The sequence below is a fragment of the Vollenhovia emeryi genome, unplaced genomic scaffold (assembly GCF_000949405.1).
Source record: "Vollenhovia emeryi isolate VEMERY1.0 unplaced genomic scaffold, V.emery_V1.0 DF939147.1, whole genome shotgun sequence".
NCBI classification, from domain to species: domain Eukaryota; kingdom Metazoa; phylum Arthropoda; class Insecta; order Hymenoptera; family Formicidae; genus Vollenhovia; species Vollenhovia emeryi.
This window is the reverse complement of record NW_011967219.1, coordinates 2,145,112-2,162,827: the sequence shown is the minus strand read 5'-3', so window position 1 is coordinate 2,162,827 and position 17,716 is coordinate 2,145,112. Positions and strand designations below refer to the sequence as shown.

Here is a 17,716-nt window from a genome sequence, read left to right as displayed (position 1 = left end):
CAAGAATATATTGTAAACAATTATAAAAATGTAAATTATAGATACATTCAATTACAAGAATGTCTCTTTGAGACACTCTGCGTATAGAGCGATAATACAAATATTTAGAGGGGCAATTATATGCATATAATCGAATATTAATATCACGCAAAATATTAACCATAAGCTTCGGAGTCGGGCAATCTCAGTTTCCTCATGGTTTCACTCCTTGTTTCCGCAGGGATCGCGATTCGCCGGTGAGTTCCGCCTCGCGAAAATGCAGCTTGCATTCGGTGAAAGGCGGCGGCTCAGCTGTTACGGGCCTTTATCGCGCGCGGAGATAATCGCAAGCGGCCGCGTGCGAGCGAGCGCGCGCGCTTACGTTACGTCGTCCGTGTTTCATAACCGCGCTCGCTTAGGATAGGAAAAGTGTGCCGTAACCCCGCTCCATGAAAAGTGTGTCGCGCACATGCAGACGGCTGTGGAGTGTGCGTATGCACGTGCACAGTACGCCGACACGCGCGCGTACCGGCTTCGGCTGTGCGCACATACTAAAATTGGAACGATATAGGGAAGATTAGTCGGCGCGGACCCACGCTGGGGGTGCTGGCGCACAAAGTCGCGGCGTGTTTTTTTTTTCTAATAAGCAAATAAACGGGGCTTTGGACGACCCGCTTTCTGAAGACCGCGCTACATAGGGGAAAAGAGAGAAAGCGGAAAATGTAACAATAGGAATCGAGCGAAGCGAGAATAAGGCGTAACAAGAAACGTATGGATGGAGTGTCCCGAAACTCATAATTGACTTTTGAGGTGGTGAAAGAGGGTAAAATTCTGAGACGAAAGTTCCTGTGTTCACTGAGTTATTTAATAATTAAGTCGATCAATCCAGTGCGCGCGGTCAAGCGGCAGTACGGGCGCAAGACGCGCGGGTGCCCCATTCAACGTTCGTACCTATTCATCTCAGTTCATTTTCACTGTTTGGTTTTCAAATAAATTGATGTAACAGTAATTACTTTTTAAAGCATGGGGCCCTGACGCCGTTTGATCCGGCACTGCAGCGCGCACGGAATTGGTCGATTTAATTGTCAAATAACACAGTGACTAATTACCGGAGAGAAAAATGACAGAGGAACTTTTGCCTCGGAATTTTATCCGCTTTCACCTACTCGAAGGTTAATTATAAATCTTGGGATATCCTGTATATAGGAACGAGTCGCAATGAAAATAGAATAAGTGGAAAGTTTGAAGAAAAAGATATACAGGAGTTCAGTTGTATGCTGTGACCTGTAATATAATCGTCGCAAACGATCGTCGTTTAACGGGAACGAAAGTGACGTCGTCGACGACGTTGCTCTTGCCCGGCTGTAAACTGACATTGGCTCACGTCCAGCGGCGACGACGGCGACGCTCTGAATAAAATAGCGATCGAAGGCACACCCTCGCGCAACGCGCGTTCCCCTGCAACCAACCCTCCTGAGGAAAGCAAACTTTACGTCTTCGTATCGTCAGGATACTTTATTAACGCATTAGATTACATGAAAATGTGATGCTCCTATACCACCAACTTTCAGGGATAATTTCTAAGGAATAGTCGATAATCGAAAAAATTTAGTATTATTCTTCGGAGTATAAGGCCCTTTTCATTCCACTTCCATCGAGCGATTAAAAAATTACAGACATTCATTAAAAATTACGGATCATACGGATGTTAAATTTTACCTTTTTTAAAAAAAGACGCCACGTATAAGCGCTATCCAATCAAGAATTATATAATTTAATTATTTGGATAGATTTTGTTAGAAACATTTGTATCTTCTCTACAAAAGTAATGATATTATCAAATTGCGCCAACTAAAGTGGACATTTATACGAACCAGATACTATATTATTTTTTATATTAATTTCTTCATTAAGAATTACGAATCATACGAATGTGCAATTTTATCTATCCATTTTTTCCATGTGTTTACATGATTGATGTGCCTTCTGTCGAGTATGCAATTTACCTCCGTTATTATTAATTATATATTGTAATATAATATAATTATGTATTATAATTTAAGCTAGAATTAATATACATGCGATAATTATGCTCTATTATTAATTATCGTATTTTTTAAATTATAGATATTATAAATTGTGTATGTACATATATTATATTTTAGTTATAATTATCTACTGCCTTATAAAATATTGTACTGTAGTTACACGACCTCCAATTTCTCATATTTCTCCACGAATCTACACTGAAAAAAACGTCACTATCGTAAGCTGATCATGGTTTGTTAACAATATTTTGCTGCCGTAACTATAAATACTGGATTGATTACGTGAACCAATCAGGATGCAGAGTTTTAGATCAAGTGACTTAATAGTATCGTGTGCCGTTGGCTTAAATATTAGCTGTCCATATTTTACAGCCGAAATTCAGTCACCACGTGCAGTTTTTCGCTTCTTTTTCTATCCCGCGTATCGTAGCTTGGAAAATCTTTCGCGAGGATTCCCGAGAGTGCCGCAACACGGTGTAATTTTCACTTTTTAAGAATACCCTTTAGCGCGATCCATGAAATGAGCCGTTCAATTGCGGATCGCGCGGGACGGGCCTCGATATTACTGTCATCGCCTCGGACACGGTATGTTTCTTCGCTCGCACGCGTATATTACTCGTTTCCGGCTTTCCGTGTGCATCGATTGGCGCGTATCGATCGCGTCGCGCACGACGTGGGGCTTGCGATATGCCGTTCAGCGACAATTGTTACTGTTACGCGCATCGCCGCTCCTCCTTCCTTTCTTTCGCGGGGCCCCATTGTCGCGTGACAGCGGCTACATACTAGCCACTTCCTGCGCGTCCACCTTGCCACGTCGCGTGCACACGGCGCCGTAAGGTTCACGGGGAGCAAGAAGCACAGCAAAGGGCAATGCGAGGCAATTTTGCTCAAGTGATCGCGACAGTAACTTGACAACGTAACAAAATAACTCTGCCGGAAATAATTCTACAAAATTCTAAAAAAATATATATACTGCCAGAATCTAAGAAATTCTACGTAAATTTAAAAAGTGTTATAAAAATCAACATGAAAATGCTAGAATTGGAACACTTTTGTTAACTTTTGTAATATTCTACAAGTAAGCGGATGTTTTAATTCTTTAAGATTTTATTGTTTCTCAAAATTTTAAAACTAGTAAAGTTCTGTATTAATTTTTACAAAATTGTACATTTTCATGAAATGCTACTTGCAATAATTTCTGGATTTGAGAACATTGTAATTTGTTGTACTATTTCGTAGATATTTTTACAAAAAAATTATTTATTTTATATATTTTATATATATTTTATATATTTTAATTAAACGTTTTCTACACTGTTCGAATGGCGTGTCAAAAAAGATGCAAGTCCGCTGCGTTGATGACTTTTAGCAACAAAAAGTCAAAAAGATTCTTAATCTACAATGTATGAATGTCGCTATATCCTCAATTAAGAATTGTTATTTAAAAATAACGGTGTCAGTTTGAAAAAAAGTTTTGAAAAGTACTTTTAAAACTTTTTTAAACTGGCACCATTTTGTTATTTTTAAATAAAAATTCTTAATTTAGGTTCGAGACATAGCGACAATAGGAATAAAATGAAAAGCCTCGTGTTCTCGGACAGAAAGGATGGATGGACATTTTCAGGTTTCCAAATCTTGCTCTACTTTACGTGGAAATAGTAACCCGCGACACAAGAGTTGGCTGACGCGATTGACCTGTGAAGGAATAAATTCGACAAGAAATGTGGATGTGCCATAAATTAACAAAGACTTTTTTTAAATCCGAGAAAAAAGAAGGCAAGAGAGTCACTCCAAAGGTCCAATTTATTATTTATATGTAACAAGAGTAGTTTAATTTGCTTGATTACTAACGGTTCCCGCGCCGTTCTTGTGTTCCAGGGCCGTGAAGGCGTTCCAGCAGGTGCTATGGGTGGAACCAGGATTTCCACGGGCCTGCGAGGTTCACCTACGGCTCGGCTTGATGCTGAAGGTCCACGCTGAGTTCGACGCCGCCTTGAAGCACCTGACCCTCGCCCTGATCGATGCCACCACACCTGCCTCCTTCTCCAAGCTCGAGAGTAAGTGCTCGCCCCTTTGTTCGCGCCGTTAGCCGGAAAACTCCCGGCCGACACCCCGCGCATCGCGACTCCGTAATCGCTCGCTCACTTTCCTTCGAACTTGACCGCCTTTCGCCCGATGTTCGTGTCAGCGAGATAACTTTGTCCCGCGCGATCGTGTGATTCGACGGTTTTTTTTGAGGAACAAAAATTAATTAAAATGTAAAATATACAGATTAGTATAAAGAAGTTGACACTGCAGGAAACTCTCGTCGGCCGCAAGTAAAAAAAATATAACGCGCGTCCCTGTTCAGCCGCCGCGCTTAATTCCTCATCGCAACTAAGTTCCAGTACGTGCCGTATGCTCAACTTTAATTCAAATCTGTAAGAAAGTAAGGTCCACTCGTCTTTTTCCACTTGTAATACGCTCGATCCTCTGCCCTCCACCCTTCGAACGAACTACGATTCTATCTTGTATTTTGCAAAATTCTTGCTACCTGCTTGTAACATTGGTTTTTACACGAATTTTTAAATCGGTATTTTAATATTCTATATTTACATAAAAATTAGTGAATGTTCACTGTTTTCAGCGATAATCCACCAATTGACTTTTAGAGAATAGATTTTGACAAATGAAGCTCTTCAACTCACAATCAGTGACGCGAATTTTATTACGAATGTAATAGCGAATAGTAAGATCTTTCAATTAAAGTAGTAAATATATCCTTTTATCGAAATATGTGGATATGTCGCTGTCACAAAAATTGCAACTTTTGTACTGATACAAGTAACATTTCTTCGACCATAAAAAGATTTAATTAAGGTTATTTATGGCAGTCATACGAGTTTTACTGGTTTAAAATATCTTGTCTATCTTTCGCGCGCGACCCTAACTCGTGACCAACTTTCGGTTCCATTAGCAACTGAGCAATAGCACGCATTTATCTAATAAAAATAACTGGATCTGACCTGAATATTTCTCAATAATAAACCTACGAATTAATCACGAACAAGTCGGCGAGATTTACATCTGTCGATAGACGCGGAAGGCGCTGATCGTCGATAGGAAAAAAAGCTTCGCAGAGGCGAGGGGATCCCCCGTTGCTTTCCGTCGATTTTGTTGCAATGAGATTTGAATTTTCACGTCACGAAGGTGGAAACTCCCGATTAACCGAGCTCTCCGTTTTCCCCGGAGAAAAAACAAGACCTAATTCATCGGGAAATCTGTCATTAATATTGAAACCGGTCTCGTGGGGGGATTTCCCCCTCTCCGCATCTCGTACACAGACGCGTATGTAGAACAAGTTCCTAGGAGGTTCCACGCGGATGAATCACACTGACGACGATGACTCGGTTGATTCATGACTCCGAATTGTACGTTTTCCACGTGATGATTCGCGCGGGAATCATTCTCTTCTCTCTCTCTTTCGGATACCGGGAATGTATAATTCACCGCCGGAAGTCGCGCTTTTAAATAGCCGGCTGAGCGCGACTCGCGCGCCAGTCTCGCGCGCGTGCTCATCGGCGCTTCGCTGCTGTCGACGAGGTCGAGAATCAATCGAGACCTCGAATCAATTATTGACCGATGATAACTTTTGGGCGGGAAAAATAACGAACGAGGACGCGGGACCAGGGCACGAACCCGGGACCTTCCGCTCGCCGGCGACCGCTCTTCCTATTGACCTCTTCAGACCCACACTCTCGACACTCCTCTCGCCTACTCCGTTTCACCGAACAAAGTAGGAATAACAGTCGTCCATCGTCTCTCAAACTGACAAGCTCGCCCTCGACGAAGTATATATCGGCATAATTTAATTTCCTCGCGACCATCGGTCTCGGGGGAGAACTTAGACTGATGACTTCATCGAAAAGCTCACCGAGGAATCATCTTCCGCGTGTTTGTTGCAGTCAAGTTCCACATTGCCCACTTGTACGAGGTTCAGGGCAAGTATCGCCTCGCTAAGGAGCATTACGAGGCCCTGCTGAAGGAGAAGGTCCTGCCGTTACATCTGAAGGCTGACATCTGCCGCCAATTGGGTAAGTCCGTCGCCAATTAAGATTCCGAACAGTTTCATTGGGACAAAAAAAAATGAAATTCGTTGTACTTTGGGGCAAAATTGACTTGGATTTTTTAAGAGAAATCTTTTTAATTGAAACGCTTTAAAAACACCTCCGGAAACATTTTCATCGACCGTCGGCTTACGGAATGTGTTTGGGCGAGATCCGGAGATTAGAGGAATCAGCCTTATCGTCTAGTTGCATCTTCAAAATTGAGTCCTTCGTATTTAATCGCTTACTCACATCATCAAAATTGGGTAGTTTGACGGGGAAAATAAAAGATAAAAATTGACCCGCGATATCTCGTACAAATATTGGAGATCTTTGGAAAAGGGACGGCGAAAGATGTTGCCGCTCGGGAATGCTTAGAGATTTCGACACATTCTGTTTAGCTCGGGGAAGCTGCGTAAATATTTCACGTATAAATATTTAAGCTATTGTGGAGAGCGGAATGCGAAACAAAAATATTACTTTTGGAAAGTTCTACTTGGAAGTTCCGACATTCTCTAGGAGTGGTTCGTAAATATTTAACGCAGAGACGGATAGAGGCGTGAAAACAAAAGTTTCGTCGATAAATTTATATGCAATTTTTAACCGTGAATGGGAGCATTTTTAACAATTTCCAGTTAGAAATTCTTACGGCACTTTCGCGATAAAGAGACGGTTTCTTTATAATTAACGTCGTGTTCCAGGTTCACGTTTAATTAGTCGAAACCGCAGTGTTCAGTTTACCTTATGGCTTACACCTAAGACACTCTGAACAATTAAACGAAAGTGAAATTGACTAAAAACTTGGGCGCAAGTTTAATAATATTTAATATAACGTGTTAATATTAAAAATATTTTAAGTCGCCCATTTATTACGACTATTTCAAAACAACATTTCGCAGTCGCAGGCGTAAATGATTGAAAACGGGACGTCGAAGTTGTCGACGTTGCAACTTACTGCGCGTTACTTTCGAAAGTATCTCCGAGGGTGCCGCGATCCTAGATCTAGGGGGGGGACACTTGAACGTACCCCGTTGCGGTGCGCTCGGGGGTAGTCTATGCGCCAGTCTGGGACAGAAACGGGAGGGAGGGAGAGAGGCATAGGGGCAGGTGCGAGAGAAACAGAAGCTAAGGATAGTTTTCCCACAACTAGGGCCTCGCACCCTCTCTCTCCGATCCATTCACGCGGCCTCTCCTGCCCTCCTTGTTCCTCGTTCATTCACTCCTCCCCTCCCCCTCCCCCCGAATTGCCTCACCGTCTCATCCCCAGTCCACCCTAACCCGGAATAAATCAATACACGTGTCTGCAGACTACTTGGCAGAGTGCAGCCGGCCCGCCAAGAGCCTTCAGCCGAATCCGTGAGGCTGAAGGCGCGACGATCTAAAGGAAAAATCGCCCTTTCGCCGCCGTTCCTTTGCTACCGGTCTCGGCGGCATCTCTCTTGCCGCCTCTTTTTTTTTTATTCACCCGGAAAAGGTAGACCGTGGGCAAGTTGGCAAGTTGGAGACTCGTATTCTTTCACCCCTTTCCCCCGTCCGTCCCTAAAAATAAAGGCCTTGATGAAGGTCCTTCGAGCTTTCCGTGAAGTTAATCACCGTTACTTTCCGAACGACGCGACGTACGAGCACAGTCTCGGGGCTGACAAGCGGTTTCCTCCTTTGCTTTTTCCTTTTTGTTTGCACTTCGGAGCAGATCGCTCCGTGACTGACGAAAGTCGGAGCGTTTCGTCCGTCTCTCGAACAGCGCGTCTTTTCTCTCGAGGCTGCACTTCCTCGAGGACATTGCGAACGGGACGTCCACTTCACGGACCCGTTTATGGCTCCTCGCGTGTCGGCGAACCGTCTCGGTCGCGACCGGTCTCGCTTCCCTCCCCCCCTTTTTTTGGAATTCTACCTCGTCCGCTCTCTCTTTTCCTTTGAGAAGGAACGTCTTTCTCGTTCGACACGCGACGAGTTTCGTCGGTTGAATAACTACGAGGGGGACAAATCCAACTTCTGTCACCAAACATTGCTCTTCTTTTTATATAACGTTTATGTATTATAGCATTCGCAAATGTACATATTTTTTTAATACAGGACTTAGCCTTACCTCACACCTGATCTGAAACTCTGGGGCCGGTGGCTTTGGTATCTAAATAATTTCACGATGAACTTATTGCGAAAAGTCTCACCAGGGTTGTTTGAACTTGGATCCGCCTGTCTCTAGGTGGACGTGGATCTCACCGATTCGACCACTTTTTTTCGCAACGAGCGGCCTAATGTTATTTCCCGAATGCCACCTGTTTTTTGGAGTTAGAACTGCGACTCCGCGTTTTCGTTTTCATGTTCCACACTTCCCCGAAAACTTGGACGAGTCCTTTTTCGAAGATCAGAGGCGCACGAGGGGTAAACCGCTGACCAAAATCATGTACACCAATGCCCGCTAATGCCCAGTGGGCATTACTTTATCTTATTATTTTATTTTATTTTGTTTAACCAATAAGAAAATCCTTCACGTCGCCAGCAATAATTAACAACTTTTCTTCACCATATCTGGTACTCACTGGCATTTTTTACGCCCGCCTAGAGTGTAGAGAAGTCCAGGTTCAAACCCTGGCTGAGGTAATATTTTATCTATCTCGTTTTATCTTATTTTATCTCTGGAATGCCTCAGCAAGGCCTAATGCCCCAAAAAATGTCTAGTAATGCCCAGTAATGTCGAAAAACTGTACACCACAATGCCCTCAGTGAGGCATTTACCCCTCAGGAAGGTGCAACGGTGTCTTCCTGAACGATGTAGTATTTTTGAACTATCGAGAGGAGGCTTCTTTCGGGAACAGTTTAGTCGGTCGGGGTGGTTTAAAACGACCGACGGATTCGACTCGAGCTTTCGGGACCCGACCGTGGCCAGGTGGACAAATTTAAAGGCAGGTCAGGCGGATTTGCAAATCGAGCGTGTACGCGGATGTGGCGTTTAGTGCAGGTAAATACGCCAGGTGAATAAATAACATTAAAGGTAGACGAGCGGTGCGTACCGCGATTATTTTAATCCCGTGAATAAATTGGCGGGGATATTTTCGAGGGAATTCGGACGGCCCGCCCTTGATTCAGGTGGAAATGCGCGACAAATATGCATTGAACGCGGAAGTCTAGTGTAATCATTGTTAATCGAGCATCGACATTTCGCGGCTTATCTCGTTATTAAATAATTAAAAAGAATTATTAAAAATTGAAGGTTTGAAAATTATATCGGGCCGTAAAAAATAATTATTAAAGCTGCCGAAGAGGTGGAAGCGGGTCGCGATTGACCGATCGGAGGAATTAATTAACTCGGTCAGTTTCCACGTGCGACTCCGCCACGTGTTCGCCCATTTACGGCCGCGCATTTATTGTTGCGAATAAACAACTTCTTGCCGACGCCCCGCTTTTCCCACGACGATTAATCCGTGCGGGTATCAACAGGTAAACACGCGTCCCGCGAATACAGAAGCGTCGGCTACAAATCAACGTCATTATATCGGGGACGCGCGAAAATATTAATATTATTTTTTCCTCGCTGCAACATGTCGTGGAATAATCTCATGCGTTACGTAATAAAATATTACCCTACATCTGAAGGAAGAAAGCGCCCCGAGAGAGAAAGAGAGAGAGAGAGTTCGATAATTATTCGATGTTTTGTATCCTTCGCGGAAATTGGACGACTTTAACCGTTCCGAGGGAGGCGGAGTTAATCAAACATCTTATCGTTAATCAGCAATTCCCCGAGAGAGCCGGAACGTGAGCGGTCAATTCAAAGGCAATTGGCGAACGCAGGCGCTCGAATGTATTATATGTACGCGCGAAAATCCCTTAAGGCTTGTCCTAAGGCCTGTGTCCACGATGCTAGAACTTGGCCCAGGTTCTAGTCTCGAGAATATTCCATAAAAGCTGCAAGTTGATTGGCAACACGTTCCTCGAAACTAGAACTCGGACCAAGGGGCTAATTCTGTATCTTACGCTCTAGCGAGAGCGCTAAAAGTGAATAGCTCGTTAATTAAGCATCGACATCTCGCGACTTATCTCGTTATTAAATAATAACAAAAATTATTAAAAATTGAAAGGTTAAAAATTACATCGAGCCATAAAAAGTAATTGTTAAAGCTGCCGAAGAGGTGGAAGCGGATCGCGATTGACCGATCGGAGAAATTAGTTAACTCGGTCAGTTCCCGCGATGCTGGAACTTTGTCCAGATTTTCTAGTTTTGAGAATATTCCATAAAAGCTGCAAGGTGATTGGCTACACGTGTCTCGAGGCTAGAACTCGGACCAAGGGGTTAATTCTGTATCTTACGCTCTAGCGAGAATGCTAAAAGTGAACAGCTTGGTCTCTTTCTAACCCGTCCCCTTAGAAAGAGACACAGCCGTTCACTTGTAGCATTTTCACTGTACTTGTTGTAAGATGCAGAATTGATCCCCAAGTTCTAGCATCGTGGACTCAGGCCTTAAGGAGGGCGAAAATTCTACCGGGGTTCGTTTTTCGCACTTGCTGCGCCTATGTCTACAGGGGAGGGGTAATTCGAGACAGCCCCCCCCCCCCCGTCCTAGAGAAGGGACAGCGGTAGCAAAAGCGACTGCTCGCCGGGGGCAACCCTAGAGTAAACCTAGGGCCATACCTGCGAGAGTCTATTCAAGTTCAGTTCTCTGGATGGTCATGTAGTGGCGTTAAGGTCGCTGAAAGTTTTCGAATTGACAAACGAAGACGAGGCTGGTGGAGCATCTGCATTACTCGTGTCTCGTTTCTTTGCGCAGGATGGATGTACCACGTGGTTGAGTGCACTGTGTTGGGCATCAGCAGACTGCAGAAGCAAGCCTTCGCTATCCACTGCCTGAGGCAGTCCATCGAGGCCGAGCCCAAGAGCGGACAGAGTCTTTACCTTCTGGGACGCTGCTTGGCCGCATCCGGAAAGGTGCACGACGCGTTTATCGCGTACAGGTAATGTCACAAAAAAAAATGCCCAGGTACATGTGGTATGTATGTCGATTCAAATTTCAACGAGAGAATATTCATGGCGTGATTTGCAGACGAGTTACTTTACACATTTTACTTGCTTATAATTGTGTGCTTTGTTTTTCTCTCATAATTGCGCTTCGAAACTTGACTATTATACGAGAGATGGTACGAGAGGTCGGTGGTGATCATAGCTGGCTCTCTGGTATTGCAATTTCGATACAACGTTAGTGTGAATATTTGTTTGCGTTGAATATACGGAAAAGTTTTTGTAATAGTCGAGCGCACGTGAATTGAAAATTGGAAACGTCGGGTGGCATTTGAAAATTGTTTATTCACACTCAATAATAATAAAACCTTTTCTCCCTATCCAGAAACACATTCTTTCCCTTTGGGATTCGGGGCGATTTTGATACTTTTCTAAATTTGTAAGAAAATTTTTTTTTATTTTACATAATACCTACATTTATTTTTTATTTTTGTTGATTATATTTTTTTATTTATTTATTATAATCTGTTTATTTGTAATATTTGTATAGGCATATAGTCAAAAATATGGAAGAAAATTTGCAATGTAATTCAAAGATATTGAAAAAAATCAGGCGAGTATGATAGATTTCATATTTACATATTTTGACATCTACATGCGTTCATTTATTATTCTCTTCGCTCCGTTTTGGAGATTAACGTTCTTCGTGTTACTCGACAGAAATTCAGTCGAAAAGTCGGAAGGCAATGCGGACACTTGGTGTAGCATAGGGGTGTTATATCAGCAGCAGAATCAGCCTATGGATGCACTGCAAGCCTACATATGCGCGGTGCAACTAGACAAATCGCATTCAGCTGCGTGGACTAATCTAGGCATACTGTACGAAAGTGTTAGCCAGCCGAAAGACGCTCTGGCCTGTTACGTTAACGCATCCAGGTAAATTGTGTGTTGCAAGAATTTTGCCGAAAGTACGAGATCGTTGAAAAGTGAAATGAAAGTTGCTGAACAATTACCGAGTGTATCTAAAGAATGAGTCATAATTTTCCTTATAAAATTCAACGTAATAATATTAAATGCGAGAGAAATTACAGTTGCTAGTCATACAAAAATTATGAAATATTTTTAATATTATGGAATTCACCGAATTAAAAAACTATTATTTTTTAACAAAACCGATTTTTCACTGGACTCTTTTTACTGAAATAAAAAATATTGATGAAATGATAATGGAACGGGGTCAATTGAGGGAGATTTTCAGATACATTTTAGCGAAATTTCATACTATATTATCTTTATTATACAATATAATAAATAAAATGTAACAATAAAAATAATTATATATTTACAAAAATATTTCATATTTTTAGTAAAATATTTTCACCGGAACAATCGTTTTTATTAAATGCTCCACAATTAAATGCTATTGTAATCCTGTTGCTTCAACCTTGGTGACTACGTTAATCTGCTAGTTAGATCATTAGTGATTAATCACATTAACAATTAAGTTAAATATCATTTAAAATATTATCAAATCATTAAATTTTGAAAGGCACTCGTGTGTGTTCTTTTGATACCTGATATCTTAAGTGATCTGGAACAAAATATATTAACATTGTAAAATAGAGAAGCGCGGCGAGGCCACCTAGGATTTAAAGGGTTAAGTGGTCAAAGTTAAATGAACAGTGTGCAATTATTAAATCGCTCGTTGTGGTCCCCGTAAATTATACCATGTGCTAGTTTCCTTCCTTATGTTATCGTTTGCATGCCACGGCGCGTGCACTTTTATTTTATTTTTAGTTCGTAATAATCAAGCATCTCGCGCGCGAGAACGATCGTCATGTGTCGCGAGTTGAAGGTCGAGTTTATGTTTGACAAATCTAAAAACTACACAACGATTGCACTGAGTTACTAGGTCAGCGTGATAAGATTTTCTGTTTTACTCGTAGGGGAAACAGCAATATAGCGAATTGCACGGGCCCATTCGCGGGTCTGGGTGGCGTTAAGTCCGGTGGCAACAACCCGATGAACCCGTCCCTCCAACAGCGTATCAGCTTTCTGCAGAGTCACCTAAGTCAAGCACCAATGCCTTCCGTCGCTACCAAGTGAGTCGCCGTCGAAAAGACAAATTATGCATTACAATCCTATTATGATTCCATTATGACGATCTTTCGTGTAACTCTTCATACATTGAAACAGACGAATTTATTTGTGAAATTACACGTTTCTGTAAGTCTATTAACAAAAAGTTCCTATTACGTTGTTTAAAATTGATAATATTGAAATGAAAATACATGATCCAATATTAAATTCGTTAACAGATATTGGCAAGAGTAACATAATAATCGCGATCGAGTTTATATAATAAAGAAATTCCATCCGAGGGAATAATATATAAATAATTAAAACATAATATGAAATTTCATCCGAGAGCATAATACGTAAATAAAACAAAAATGTGAAAATCAAATTAAGTGAGCTAAAGGTCAGTGCAAGCCGGAACTGTAGTCGACCTTTAGTGCACTTTCCTTTGATTTTGTGGTCACGGAGCTTGTTTCCCGCTTTCATGTAATTTTTATTCTTCATCCAGGAGGCGGCATTTGCCGTCAATCGAAGAGGCTTGGAATCTGCCGATCAGTGCAGAGATGTCCAGCCGGCAGCAGCAGCAACAGCAGCAACCCGGCGGGCCTTCGTACAAATATAGTGCCACACCGACTGGACCGCCTCCGCCTTATCCTCAAGCTCAGGGACAGAACACTAAGCGATTTAAGGTACGAAAATGCATAGGAGACATTTTCTAGAAACTTGCTTTCCCTATGTAACTTGATGCAACCTGAAAATGCCTCATAAATATATCTCGATAAAGTATTTGTGAAGAATGTAGTCGTTATGATTAAAGACAAATGAGGGTGAACGGGCAACGTGAATTAAACAGTTGTCAATGTCAGTTGTCTGACGACAGTTTTCACGAATCCAACATCCAAATTATAAAAAAAACATCCTTTTAAACAATTGCTTTCCAATTAAGATCATCGACAAACATATAAACAGAAGTCTCAACCAGTTACGATTAAATAACGATTTACCGTCTGACAATCATACGAAGGTCAATAAGTTCGACTCCAGATTATTCGTTAATTTACCGTATGTCAGAAACACCAGGGAAATTGTCAACCACTCACTGCACAATTGCGACCAAAAAGCAGTATATTCCATCCCTGTTTGGTATTCAATTGCCATTTTAATTTGGCGCGTAAGGCCTATCACACAACGCCAGGCAACAGGCAATAGGAATAGGGAATAGAATTTTTGACGCGTTGGCTTCATCGGAAATTTTCTGCCAACCAATCAAACGCATCAAATTCTATTCCCTATTCCTGTTGCCTGGCATTGTGTTTGGACCTTGAACGCCCCTGCTAACCCGGGCCCTTTTCGGTCCTGGCCGCACACGCTCGTGCGTGTCCATCTTGAAATGCGCCGCGGCGATTCTTGTCGAGCAGCGAACAAAGTCAGATCTCGCTTGAGCCTCGAGCTCGCTCTAGTCTCGATGAACGATTTTTAGAACACGTGAATTCACTGACGATAATGAACAGATTTCCCACCTAGGGGAAATCTGTGTTATATGTCCGGAAAGTAACGGCGCACAGTACAGGGTGGGAAAAGACGGTATATGGATTCACTTAGTAATTTAATGGCCATCACATTTAAGTTTCGATTTGATTTATATCTGAAAAGGACCGAGTTAAATATTAGTTGTTGTTTGTACACGCGCGGCCGAAAGAGCGTCCCCCCCAAAAAAAAACTGAATTGGTTTACAAAATCAATTGTAAAAATTGTGAGGCCTCATATATTGGTCAAACCAAACGACATCTGGCTACACGTATTAAAGAACACGCTAATGACATAAAGAAACACCCTAAAAATCACTCTGTGGTCAGCGAACACCGCACAACAAGCGGCCATGACTTTGATTGGTCATCCCCTAAAATTATTCATCAGTGAGTAGCACACAAAGAAAAGGGAGATAGCTGAAACGTTTCTCATCAAGAAAACCAAGAACACTACCAACTTAAAAATCGACACTGACAATCTTAATCCGATATATGACAAAATTGTTAGCTTGGTTTTGTTTATTTCTCAAAAGCATCTCTGCTTATAACTGTTGCCCGACCACTGAATACTAAAATGACGAATCAGTCTCTGTCTTACATCCATCGGATCCGCATGTTAGTGAAATTATATTCTTAATACTGAAGTCTATTCCGCTGAAATACGGTTGTAATTTTATTTGACGTAAGTCCGTAACAAGGTAGGCCGACAATTATTCTGCGATACTGTGCAATTCTTGTATACTTCTTACGTAATCTGTATGTAAAACATTTACTCTCAGATCTCACTTGATAAGAACCTAAACCAAAGGTCGAAACGTTGTGAAATTGTAGTTAATAAATGTGGCCAGCTGAGGTCGATTAAAACTCGAAACTTTATTTATATTAATACTGGCAATCTGATGAAATATACTAGTTAAACGTTTTAGGCTTGCATTTAACTAAATTCAATTTTGTTTGGCAGAACGACGAGATAATGTCGGCCGGGTCGCAGCAACGGCCGCCGCAGATCTACATGTCGTCGCAGCAAGTGAACATGTTGCAGTACTTGCAACACATGCAACAAAGTCCCAATGGTCTGTCACCGCACCAGCAGAGTGTGCTTACCCAGCTGCAGCACCAATATCGCATGATGCATCAACAGATCAAGCAGCAGCAGCAAGCGGTGCAACGAGGCCTGAGGCCGGGACAACCCGGTTATCCTACAGCGTACAGCCATCCACAGAACCTTGGCCAGTCATCGGGTGTCGTCAAGAACTACGGCATACCGCAACAGCCGGTAAATATTTTATATCTCATTGCTTAAAATCAAATGTGCATCATTGATTCTCGTACGGTGGAGAAAATTGCACGCGGTGCTTCTCTCAATCTTTTAATTCTCAAATGTGACGTGTGTGTCACATCGAAGATCAATACTATTTGAGCTATTTTAATGAATCAACGTTCAGTTGCAGCAAGGAGGTACGGTTGCGCTGCAGACGGGCTTTTCCGACACCAATGTCGGCTACAATACGGCGGCAACCGGAAACACTACGCCAACACCAGGAATGCCTTATAAATCCGCCTCCGATCCCGCTTATCCGCCGCAAAGACAACAGATCACCGGCGGCGCTCAGTACGGCGGCCAGTATCAGCAGCAGCCGAATCAGTACGCTGTTCAGGGCTACACAGAGGTTTCATCGGCGAGCAGCGGCTACTCGGAGAGCTCCACGGCGGTTACAGTGAACAAGGACAATTTAGGTGTAACGGATCAAGAGTTGCACGCGCTGCTGTCACGTAAGGACATAGCCACGTCGCTGGCGGAAGACCTGCTCAAGCAGTTCGGTTCCGGCGAGTTGGAGACGGTCGTGAAGGAGGAACCGTCGAGCGGCAGTGTTATTAATGACAACGGCACGCTCAGCTCCGGTCCGTTCTCGCCGTCGAACCTCGAGGAGAACGCGGCGGACAAGGTGAAGGAAGTGAAGCTGGAAAAGCCGGAAGAGGCGGTTCTCCAGCCGGCGCAGTCGAAACCGACGACGGATGCTGCGACGACGACCGCGACGACGACTGTGACAACAGTGAAGTGCGAGACGACGACGGTGAAATGCGAAACGACGACGTCATCGTTGCCCTGCGGCACGGCGATGACGACGACAACGTTAAACAAGAGCGAGGCGAGCAGTATTTCGAAAACAGAACCGATGATGAACTTGAAGCTCGAGTCGTTGTGCGAATCGCAACCGGAGTACGAACTGGGCATCGAGATGGATGCCAAGGCGGTGATCGAGGCGTGCAAGGGTCAGGGGCTGAAAGGGGTGCCGAATTGCTCGATACTGAGCGATCGCTCGCCGCCGCCGGCGCCGCCGGATCCGCCTACGCAACGACTGACGAGGGAGCAACTGTTGCCGCCCACACCGAGCGTGTACTTGGAGAACAAGAAGGAAGCCTTCAGTCCGCATCTCCAGGAATTTTGTCTAAAGCATCCGATCGCTGTGATACGTGGCCTCGCGGCAGCGCTCAAGCTCGATCTCGGCCTTTTCTCAACTAAGACTCTGGTCGAGGCGAATCCAGATCACGGTATCGAGGTGCGCACGCAGATGCAGCAGACTAGCGAGGAGAACTGGGACTCGGCGCTCAACAAGAAGGTCTGGAACTGCATCAGTCATCGCAGCCACACAACCATTGCCAAGTACGCGCAGTACCAGGCCAACAGTTTTCAGGACAGCCTGAGAGAAGAGAAGATACAGGGTGGCGTACATGCTTCCAATCTGTCAGACTCGGATTCAAAGGACAGCACCGGTCAAACGGTTCGACGTAAAAAGAACACGTTTGGTCTAGCCGGTCGACCGGGAACTAAAATGCTGCGCTTTGGTACCAACGTGGATCTGTCAGATGAGAGGAAGTGGAAGCCACAATTGCATGAACTAATGAAGTTGCCGGCCTTCGCCAGGGTGGTATCAGCCGGCAACATGCTCAGCCATGTGGGCCACGTGATCTTAGGAATGAACACTGTACAGTTGTATATGAAGGTATATTAAAAAGTTTAATGAATTATAAAACGAGGCGTTT

General features: G+C 43.3%; 1 protein-coding gene across 4 annotated transcripts in view; it reads left to right on the top strand.

The window, feature by feature from the left end:
- LOC105566126 (histone demethylase UTY-like) overlaps positions 1–17,716 on the top strand; it is an 80,666-nt gene that overhangs the window by 59,038 nt on the left and 3,912 nt on the right. For 2 of the 4 annotated variants that reach the window (XM_012019878.1, XM_012019881.1), the window contains 10 exons: positions 3,906–4,084; positions 5,972–6,100; positions 10,876–11,059; positions 11,449–11,502; positions 11,614–11,676; positions 11,784–11,999; positions 13,010–13,165; positions 13,651–13,831; positions 15,633–15,947; positions 16,117–17,676. In XM_012019878.1, coding sequence (XP_011875268.1) covers positions 3,906–4,084; positions 5,972–6,100; positions 10,876–11,059; positions 11,449–11,502; positions 11,614–11,676; positions 11,784–11,999; positions 13,010–13,165; positions 13,651–13,831; positions 15,633–15,947; positions 16,117–17,676 — 3,037 coding nt within the window. The remainder of the gene's footprint in view (positions 1–3,905; positions 4,085–5,971; positions 6,101–10,875; positions 11,060–11,448; positions 11,503–11,613; positions 11,677–11,783; positions 12,000–13,009; positions 13,166–13,650; positions 13,832–15,632; positions 15,948–16,116; positions 17,677–17,716) is intronic. The other 2 variants (XM_012019879.1, XM_012019880.1) reach the window with 2 other exon arrangements.